This window comes from Chiloscyllium plagiosum, chromosome 32 (assembly GCF_004010195.1).
Source record: "Chiloscyllium plagiosum isolate BGI_BamShark_2017 chromosome 32, ASM401019v2, whole genome shotgun sequence".
NCBI lineage: Eukaryota > Metazoa > Chordata > Chondrichthyes > Orectolobiformes > Hemiscylliidae > Chiloscyllium > Chiloscyllium plagiosum.
The window spans coordinates 42,973,329-42,984,298 of record NC_057741.1 but is presented as its reverse complement, the minus strand read 5'-3'; the positions used below and the strand labels follow the sequence as shown (position 1 = coordinate 42,984,298).

Here is a 10,970-nt window from a genome sequence, read left to right as displayed (position 1 = left end):
TAGTTTGAGGGGCCTTTTTTTCTTTGCAAGAAATGCTAAATATCTACCCAGTTTGTCGCCAAATTCATATAACTTTTGTTTTGCAAATAATATTTCCCTCTTAGCTGTTTGGGTAAACGTGGTGTTTAGAGCTGTCCTAAGGGCCGTAATCCTTTGCAATTTGATATTAGAAGGTCTATCAGCGTATGCTGTTTCAGCTGCTTTTAAGCGAGCTTCGGGCAAATGCTGTTGTTCTCCCTTTAATTTTTTCTGGGTCGCTGAGTAGGAGATGATCAAACCTCTCGCGTAAGCTTTGATGGTCTCCCACATCATTGATGGGTTGCTAGCCGTACCTAAATTAATTTCTAAAAAAGTTTTAAATTCTTGAGAGAAGTACTTTACAAATTTACTATCTTTCATTAGGAAGGGGTCCATATGTCAATGCCGAGGGGATGTCCCGTTGTTCCTCACCTTGGTTTCCATATATACAGCAGCGTGGTTGGAAATTGCTATACTACCTATTTTACAGGATGATATGGAATTTTAAAAAATCGAGGGGGCAAAAAACATATCAATTCTGGTATGACATTTATGTGGATTGGAGTAAAAAGAAAAATCTTTGCCCTGTGGATGAAGATATCTCCATACATCTACGAGTCCTAAATCTTTGTTCAGATCCACCAATTGTCTAGATCTGGGAGATACTCCTGCAGTACTCTTGGGAATCCTATCTATTTCCGGATCCATAATACAATTAACGTTTCCCCCTATTTTGAGAAGGCTTCCGTTATAAATTTAAAGGGGTGTGCCGGGGGGCAGTACAAATTTAAAATCCCATATTCCTCTCCATTTATAAGGACTTTAATCAGAATATATCGTCCAGATTCGTCCTTTATCTGATTTAGGATTTTGAAAGGGAAATTCTTCCGAATAAGAATAACAACTCCCCTACTTTTTGAGCTAAAAGAAGAAAAAAAGGCCTGATCAAATCCACCCTGTCGTAATTTCAAGTGTTCTTTATCCAACAGGTGTGTCTCCTGTAAGAGAGCTATATCAACTCTTTCTTTCTTAAGATTTGATAATATTTTCTTCCTTTTGACTGGCGAATTACTCCCCTTGACATTCCAGGTGCATCACTTAACCGACTTATCAACCATAATCATCCGGGCAAATCCGAGACCCTTTGGGAGGGGAAACCCTATCCAGAACATCCCGAGCATAGAGCATATAAAATTCACAAAAATAGAGGCTCTCTAATACACTCACAACAGTATAATAAAAAACTATTTCTAAAAAATAAAAAAAAACGTATTTAAATGGAGATTTTCCCCCTTGTTCCCAAGGGGTGTCACTTCCTTTCCAGAGGTCCATCGTATCCTCTCCCAACCAATGCCCCACCCTTGACCCAGGCGCTCCTCAATAGGATGAGGAGAATTCAAATATAATACAAAGCTAGAGTTAACAGTGAGCACCCTACACCTCCCTCCCCACCCACACCAACACCTGGATATATTTGGTAATGTTAATACCATGTATAAACATATATAACTATAAAATTACAACCTCAACAAATAATAATTAAATATAATAATACAAAATAACAAGGGAAAACAACCCCGCTCCTAGAGACAGAGGTAAAATAGAATAAGGTAACCACCTCCTCCCACCAACATTAACTAAACCCCCGGCGATATATACATATATATATATATATAATATATATATATATATATATACATACACACATACATACATAGAATAATAAAAAAAACCCCAAGGTGGGGAGATAATCGTTAAATAGAGAACAAATAAATAAATCCCTCTCCCCACCCCCCAAGATAATATTAAACAGTAAGGTAAGAAAAAAGAAAAAGGGGGTGGGATATAAAGCGGAGTGGGGGAAAGGCAAACCAACATCCATTATCTCTTACAATTTATCTAAGAGACTCCAAAAATTCCTTGGCCTTTTCTGACGATCTGAAGTTATACACGGATCCTTTATGGTTAAAGCGTAGCGTCGCTGGGTAGCGTAAGGAGTACTGAATATTTAAGTCCCTTAAACACTTCTTCGCCTCATCGAATGCCTTCCTCTTTCGGACTAGAGCTGGGGAAAAGTCCTGGAATAACATGATCTTGGATCCTTTATAGATCGTGGCTTGGGAATCTTTTCCAAGATTTCTGGAGGCTTCTAGGAGTATCTGCCTCTCCTTATAGCTCTGCAGCCGGAACAGGACCGGGCGGGGACGCTGATTTGAGCCGGGCCCGCGTATTGCAACCCGGTAGGCCCATTCTACCCTTACCTAGCCTGATCCAGCTTCCAGATTTAAAAGCTGTGGCAGCCACTGCTCGAGAAACGCTATCAGCTGGCTTTCCTCTTCCCGTTCGGGAAGGCCCAGCAAACAAATTTTTTTTGATGACCTCGATTATCGAGGTCGTCAATGTGATTCTCTAAGGTCCGGACTCGCTGTTCGAGTGTCCGGACCTGATCCACGGCCGATTGCGCTGTAGTTTCGGAGATTGTGGCCGTTAGCTCCGCCCCTCCGACTCGGCGCTCGATTTCTTTAATGTCTCGGTCGTGATTTTGCAGCGCGGCCGAGAGTGAGTCCCATCGGCTTCGGGATTCTTCAATAAAAGCGTCTATCTTCGCATCCAGTTTAGAGATGATTTTCACAAGGCTCGCCACTGTAGGTAAGTCCCCTGGGGCGGCTGTGGACGCCTCCGCTGCAGCTGGAGAGGTTGGGGGAGGGGTTCCTGCCTGCTGAGAGCTGCGGGCTCCCTTCCCTTTAGTCATTTTTACTAAAGATTAGATTGTTTAAATTTAATACTAAGCAACTAATTAAATTAAACAGCTATTTTAAATAGTATGGTGAGTGTGTTGGGGGTGGGTGGCCCACTTTGCCCAAGTCTTGGGAGGTGCACTATAGACTCAGACTTGCTGGGTCGCCGCCATCTTGGATCCCCCTTGCCTGTTTCCTTAACAGAAAACAAATTAAGTGGACCAAGAAGTGACCATGGGAGAAACTATTAATCCTTTTAGTGAATTAGCAAGGATACTTTGTCACATGTCTTCTTTCTGTGATATAAAATGCAACTAATTTGATAGTCTGGCAAACCAACTTCCTATGCAGTAACTGGTTTCTTTCCAAATCTAAAATTTATTTGTATTTATTTGTTTCAGCTTCTTTTAACTTTGGAAAGTCTGCCAGAACTTATAAAGAACACAAAGGAACAATCCAAGGAGGGAATTACATTCGGTGAGTGAAAAGAAATTTTAGCACAGAAATCGGATGTTAACCTTTTTATCTGGTCCTTCGCAGCATTGATGCTCCTTGTGAAGCTCCTCTGATTCCTCCTCTTCTCAACCTATCTACCACTTGTATGCACATAAGAACATGAACCTCTATTTCTTTCTCCTTCATTCTCTTTCAGATTCCTCTTTAAGACATCAGTGCAGTTTGCCTAAACTACTGTGTGATAGTAATATCAGAATTGCCATCATTACCTGGTTTACAAAGTTTCTCGAGTTGCCTTTTGGATTTCTTGGTCTTATCTTAGACCTTAGTCTCTCCCCACAATTGGAAAAGTTTACACTACCCTATGACTACTTCATTATTTCTTCATCATTTGCTGAATTATTCAACTTTTTTAATTCTAAAGCATACAGCAGTTGGAATTGCACTAGATTTAAGATTATTAATCATCTTATTCCAGAAAGATATAGAAAGTCTCACCTGGTTGTATTTGTGCAAAATAATTTTAATTGTGAAATCCCTGTGTTTGCAGCTCCTAAGATTAGTGTTGGTATGAGTTGGGTGAACTGGCAGGAACAGACACGGGAGGAGATTGACCAGTTATATCGAGCAATAGGATCCAGGGTAAGTGCATTGCAAGGATGCCTAAAGCATCTGAGATTAGAGCTTGTTGTCGCTGTAGATAGAGTTTCATTCAAAAGCAATCCAAAATAAACAAAGGTATTTTACTGACTGGTCTGATTTAAATGTTTTTAGTTTAGAAAGAAAAAGGAATTTAATTATCTTTGTTTTCAAACAGATGGTGGTGATTTCTTAGTCATTACATAAATGTCTGTTTTAACTGTTGCTGCCCATAGCTTCACCAATCTTTGTTGAGAGATCAGGAATCTGCTCAGGCATCCTGTCGGTGCTATTTGTGTGCACATAAGGTGGACAAAAGGAGTGACAGTAGTCTGTTTAGTTCCTCAAATCTGCTGTGTCATCCAATAAGAACGATGCTGATCTGATTGTGGCCTCAACTCTACTTCCTTGTAGCCCCTTCTCTGTCACACCTTGTCCCCACCATATCCTTGAATCTCTTGTAGATGACATGACTTACTCAATGTTGCATGTATTTGATGATCCAACCTCCATTGCAGTCTTTGTTCCTTCCCTAAACAAGTTCTCAATCTTGATGATATTGCTGGAGCAAATGGAGTCTTGTTCTACTCCTGTGAGCTAAGGAACAGCATTAATGTGACTTGAGATGGTTCACTTTGCCAGAGACTAAGCCAATTTAAATGGAAGAATTGAAATAAAGAATTGTGGAAAAGAAACGGAAAAGTTTAGGCTAATTAGAACATCGCAGTACCATATTATTTAATCACAATATGGAAACATGCTGATTAACAATATAGTATTGTTAACTCTAACTGTTGTTGTAGATTCCTTTGCGAACACTGTGGATGGACAAAACTGTGAAGCTTTTGCATTTAGTGGATGTGCGAGAAATTCCTGTTTCACTGGGTAGGTTATGTATAATGGTAATTTACAAAGAAAAAACATTTTCAGTTTGATGTTGCGGTTGGTGAGTAGCTCTGCCTTCTCACTGAAGCTTTGATTAGCTAATAGCCTGGAAAATCCATGGTGGCTCAGTGTGTGGTACTCATATCGCAGAGTCAGAAGACAGAGGTTAGAATCCCACTCCAGAAACTTAAACACACAATATAGGCTGATATTCCAGTCTAGAATTTAAGGGATTTTGCACTGTCAGAAGTGAGAGCATTGGATCAGACACTAAACTGAAGATGTACTTGCCTGTGGATGTAAAAGATCCCATAGCAATTCTTGAATAAGAACCAGGGAATTCTGTCCAATATCCCAGCCAATAACTATCTCTCAGTATCATTAAAGCAGATTATCTTTCCAGAATACCTTTTGGTTACGAACTGCCCCAATGGTTTTTAAAATTTATCCTTTAAGAGATTAGCTGGCCAGACTGATTCTGCCAGTCACCTGATCTTAACTTGCCTAACTTCATTATGCTCTGGATCAGTGGTGCTGGAAGAGCACAGCAATTCAGGCAGCATCCGATGAGCAGCAAAATCGACGTTTCGGGCAAAAGCTTTATTCCTAATGAAGGGCTTTTGCCCGAAACGTCGATTTTGCTGCTCGTCGGATGCTGCCTGAATTGCTGTGCTCTTCCAGCACCACTAATCCAGAAACTGATTTCCAGCATCTGCAGTCATTGTTTTTACATAACTTCATTATGCTGTTTAATCATAGGACCAAAGATCAATTCTACTAAAGTGCAAAACTTTGCAGAGGTGCAGGAGGAGACCACTCGGCTCTTCAGAGCTGTTCTACCGTCATCAAGATCATAGCTGACTTGCAGGCTAACTCCATAATACTTGTCCTGCTTTCCTGGATACCTGAGATTAACAGAAATCAATCAATTTCAGACTTAAAATTCACATTTGATCAGTCACATTTTGTGGAATAGAGCTGGGGGCTTTTGCTTCAAGAGTATGTAAGCCTTTATTTTAAGGGGGTTGGAATATAAGAGTGGGTAAATCTTACTGCAGCTGTTCAAGATGCTGGTGACCATATTTGAACAATTGTGAACAGTTTTAGCTCTGTTATTTAGGGAAAAATATTGTTTAATTGGAGGCAGTTCACAGAATGTTAACAAAGATGATTCCTGGTTAAACAGGTTGGGACTGTACCCACTGAAGTTTTGAAGAATGAGAGGTGATCTCATTCAAACATATAGGATTCTTAAGAGCCGTGACAGGGTCAATGCTGAGAGGATGCTTGCCCTCAAGGGAGAATCTCTGATCAGAGGCCATAATCTCTCAGTAAAGGACGCCAATTTAAGATTGCTATGCAGAGGAATTTATTTGAGTGTTTTTCTTTGTTTTTGGAGCTCCTTGCCACAGGAAGCTGTGGGGGCGGAATCCTTATTAATTTTTAAGGCTGAAATAGATGCTTGATCGGTAGCCGGATCAAGGGTTATGGGGGGGGGAAAGGCAGGAAAATGGGGGTGAGGTATGTCAGATCAGCCATAATCCTATTGAACAGTCAAATGACCTACTCCATTCCTATTTCTTGTGGTTTTTATGGTCTTGCCTGAAGAAGTGGTTCCTAAAAGCATTCCTGATAGTGCTATCTCTAAATTTTATACTAGGCCTCTCATTCAAAACATCTCAACCAATGAAACATTTGCTATCTGCTTAATTTTTCTTAAAAAGCTTTGTCAGATTTGGTAGCATGGAGACTCAGTAGTTAGCACTACTGTCTTACAGTGCCACGGATCTGGGTTTGATTCCACTCTCCGATGACTATGTGGAGTTTGCACATTCTCTCTGGGTGCGCTGATTTCCTCCCACAGTCCAAAGATGTGCAGTTAGGGGAACTGGCTATGCTAAATTATCATCATGTCCAGGGATGTGTGGGCTAGATGTATTTCCAATAGCTGTTCCAGGGTTACAGGAATAGGATGCGGGGTTGGGGGTGTATGGGTGGTAGCTCTTCAGAGAGTCGGTGTGGACTTGATGGTCCCAATGGCCTGCCTCCATATTATAGGGATTCTGTGATTGTTTGTGATTATCTCTTAACCTTAAAACTACCAGAACCTTAATTTGTGCAACTACTCTTACTTAAACCCCTTGCAGTCCAGATACCATTCTGATAAATCTAGCTGAACTCCCTCCAAAGGTAATATGCCCTTCCTGAAATGTAGTGTGCAGAATTGCTCACAATAATACTATGTTGTCTCACTAGCCAAAATAATATCAGAAAATACTAGAAATACTCAGTAAAGCAGATGCAGAAACAGAGATAACATTTCAGACTTAGAGACAGGGATGTACAGCACAGAAACAGACCCTTTGGTCCAACGCATCCATGCTGACCAGAAATCCGAATCTAGTCTAGACCCATTTGCCAGCACTTGGCCCATATCCCTCTAAACCCTTCCTATTCATATACCCATCTAGATGCCTTTTAAATGCTGTAATTGTACCAGCCTCCACCACTTCCTCTGGCAGCTCATTCCATACATGCACCATCCGCTGCGTGAAAAAGTTGCCCTTTAGGTCCCTTATATATCTTTCCCCTCTCAGCCTAAACCTATGTCCTCTAGTTCTGGACTCCCCCACTCCAGGGAAAAGACCTCATCTGTTTATTCTATCCATGCTCCTCATGAGTTTATAAACTTCAATGAGGTCACCCCTCAGCCTCCAACGCTCCAGGGAAAACAGCCTCAGCCTATTCAGCCTCTCACTATAGCTCAAATCCTCCAACCCTGGCAGCATTCTTGTAATGGCGGCATGGTGGCTCAGTGGTTAGCACTGCAGCCTCACAGCACCAGGGACCTGGGTTCAATTCCCACCTCTAGCAACTGTCTGTGTGTAGTTTGCACATTCTCCCCATGTCTGCGTGGGTTTCCTCCGGGTACTCCAGTTTCCTTCCACAGTCCAAGATGTGCAGGTTAGGTGAATTGGCCATACTAAATTGCCCATAGTGTTAGGTGCGTTAGTCAGGGGTGAATGTAAGGGAATGGGTCTGGGTGGGTTGCTCTTCAGAGGGTCGGTGTGGACTTGTTGGGCCGAAGGGCCTGTTTCCACACTGTAGGTAATCTAATCTATCCTAATATTTTCTGAACCCTTTCAAGTTTCACAACATCCTTTTGATAGGAGGCAGACCAGAATTGTACACAATATTCCAAATGTGGCCTAACCAATGTCCTGTACAGCCACAGTATGACCTCCCAACTCAAATTCAGTGCTCTGACTAATAAAGGAAAGCATACCAAAAGCCGCCTTCACTATCCTATCTACCTGTGACTTTACTTTCAAGGAGCTATGAACCTGCACTCCAAGCGCTTTTTGTTCAGCAACACTCCCTAGGACCTTACCATTAAGTGTATAAATCCTACTCTGATTTGCTTTCCCAAAATGCAGCACCTCACATTTATCTAAATTAGAAATCTGTAGTATTTTTGGTTATTTTCTGAGCCAGCTTGTGTACCTCAGCTCTGAAGTCTATTTGAACTTCCACTGTATCTAGACTTTTGCCAACTAGAACTTTGTTCTACCCTTTTTGAAGTTGGAAGTGGATAACTTTATTTATTCACAAGACAGTCATTTACCATAGTTTTGTCTATTCATTTAATCTATCAATGTCTTTTTATCATTTTATGATTCTAGCTACCTTTATTATTAGAAAATTTGGATATTATCAACATTGAATAGCTGTGGCCCGAACACACTGGGACATACTGGTCACATCCTGCCAGTTTAAGCACCTGCTTATTGTCCCTATTCTGTTTCTGACTTCTGACCTCATCACATTGTGGCGTCACTAAGAATGCCTCTTTCATCTCTAACAACATCCCTGTTTCAGCTTTGTTATACCCTAGTGGCAAAGAGCTTTTACCTGCCAAAGGAAAAGAAGTCAGAGACTGCAACCAGGCATGAGGAAACAAACTAAAATGTTTTAAAAACATAAAAACAAACTAAGTAAAATAGATTCTGCTGAATAAGAAGGATACAAAGTAAGAGTAACATAAAAAGAAACGTGAAAAAAACATGCAAAGGGATATGCAAATCAACAACAAACAATGAGATTATAACAGGAAAGTAGTAATGGTTACAAGCAAAGTGGGATCTTTTATCAACTGGTAATGGTGATGCTAATTCCTAGAAAATGGCAGACATGCTAAATAATTACATTGTGTCAGTATTTATAGCACAGGATGTGAGAGATCTGCTTACTCCAGGGAAATTAATGTTGAGTTGGGGGATGGAGGCTTACCAAATCTAGAATAAGCTAATACTGACATTAAACAGTGATAAATCTCAGGGCCAAGTTGTTTTCATCTAAGACTTTTGACAGAAATAGGTGAGAATGTTACAGATGTGTGCTAACCATGAACTTCCAAAGTTTCCTCAATTCCGAAACCATTCTCAAAGACTGGACGAGTGCACATGTTGTGATCTCCATTGGGACTGATGTCTTTTGAGAAAAGATGAATTTTCCAAACAACCTAATGGAAGTAACCAAAGAAGAAAATTTCATGTTTTAAAAACTTCTGCTGTAACATTCAAATCAAAATCATCACAATTTTAAACCTAACTAACAGGCAAATGATATGTCAAACCAAAGAGGAAAGGTAAGTTTTGCATTAACTAATTCAAAATATGACTTACAAAATGCTTTAACTGTACACCATGCTAGTCACTATATGTAGCATTAAGCAGACGTTTCAAATACACTCCAAACTCTCCACACCCCACCATGAGAACTTTGTGTTCTCCAACTATTGTTCCACTCTGTCTACATTCTCCAGATTGGGGGGGGTTTAAACTAACTCGGCAGGGGCATGGGAACCCAGATTGTAGCTTCAGGGTGCAGGGCCTGGAGTGTAGGGAGGTGAGGAACATGGCATCAATTTCCAAGGAGGGTGCCTGTAAACAGGGAAGTGGCTTGAAGTGTGTATACTACAATGCAAGAAGTATACGAAATAAGGTAGGTGAACTTGCAGCGTGGATTGGTACCTGGGACTTCGATGTTGTGGCTATTACGGAGACATGGCTAGAACAGGGACAGGATTGGCTGTTGCAGGTTCCAGGATTTAAATGTTTTAAGAGGGGGAGAGGTGGGGGTAAAAGAGGGGGAGGTGTGGCATTGCTTGTCAAAGATAGTATTACAGTGGTGGAAAGGACGATGGATGAGGACTTGCCATCTGAGGTAGTTTGGGCTGAGGTTAGGAATAGGAAAGGTGAGGTCACCCTGTAAGGAGTCTTTTACAGGCCTCCTAATAGTCCTAGAAACGTAGAAGAAAGGATAGGGAAGGTGATTCAGGAGATGAGTGACAGTAATAGGGTGGTTGTTATGGGGGACTTTAACTTTCCTGATATTGATTGGGAAAGCTATAGCTCAAGTTCGTTAGATGGGTCAGTGTTTGTTCAATGTGTGCAGGAGAGTTTCCTGACACAATATGTAGACAGGCCAACAAGAGGTGAGGCCATACTGGATTTGGTTCTGGGTAACGAACCAGGCCAGGTGTTAGAATTAGAGGTAGGTGAGCACTTTGGGGATAGTGACCATAATTCGGTGATTTTTACACCCGTGATGGAGAGGGATAAGTGTGTACTACAAGGCAAGAGTTATAGCTGGGGTCAGGAAAATTATGATGCGGTGAGGCATGACTTAGGATGTGTGGCTTAGAAAAGTAGACTCCAAGGCAAGAGTGTAAATGATATGTGGAACTTGTTCAAGGGGCAACTATTGAGTGTCCTTGATAATTATGTACCTGTCAGGCAGGGAGGAAAGGGTCGTGCGAAGGACCCGTGGTTTAATAAGGAATTGGAATCCCTTGTTAAATGGAAGAGGGCGGCCTATCTCAAGATGAAACGTGAAGGTTCAATTGGGGCGATTGAGAGTTATAGGGTAGCCAGGAAGGACCTGAAGAGAGAGCTAAAAGCAGAAAGGAGGGGACATGAAAGGTCCTTAGTAGATAGGATTAGGGAAAACCCTAAGGCTTTCTATAGGTATGTTAGGAATAAAAGAATGACTAGGGTAGGAATAGGTCCAGTCAAGGATAGTAGGGGGAAGTTGCGTGTGGAGGCGGAAGAGATTGGGGAGACACTGAATGAATACTTTTCTTCAGTATTCACTCAGGAACAGGGCATTGTTGTCGATGAGAATACTGAGGCACAAATAAGTAGAATGGATGGCTTTGAGGTATGTACAGAA

The 10,970-nt window shown here is 41.3% G+C and overlaps 1 protein-coding gene across 2 annotated transcripts in view; it reads left to right on the top strand.

The window, feature by feature from the left end:
• Positions 1-10,970, top strand: part of mtfmt (mitochondrial methionyl-tRNA formyltransferase) — a 57,104-nt gene that overhangs the window by 30,954 nt on the left and 15,180 nt on the right. The window contains exons 5-7 of one of the 2 annotated variants that reach the window (XM_043674566.1): positions 3,158-3,233; positions 3,763-3,854; positions 4,655-4,736. In XM_043674566.1, coding sequence (XP_043530501.1) covers positions 3,158-3,233; positions 3,763-3,854; positions 4,655-4,736 — 250 coding nt within the window. The remainder of the gene's footprint in view (positions 1-3,157; positions 3,234-3,762; positions 3,855-4,654; positions 4,737-10,970) is intronic. The other variant, XM_043674567.1, reaches the window with a different exon arrangement.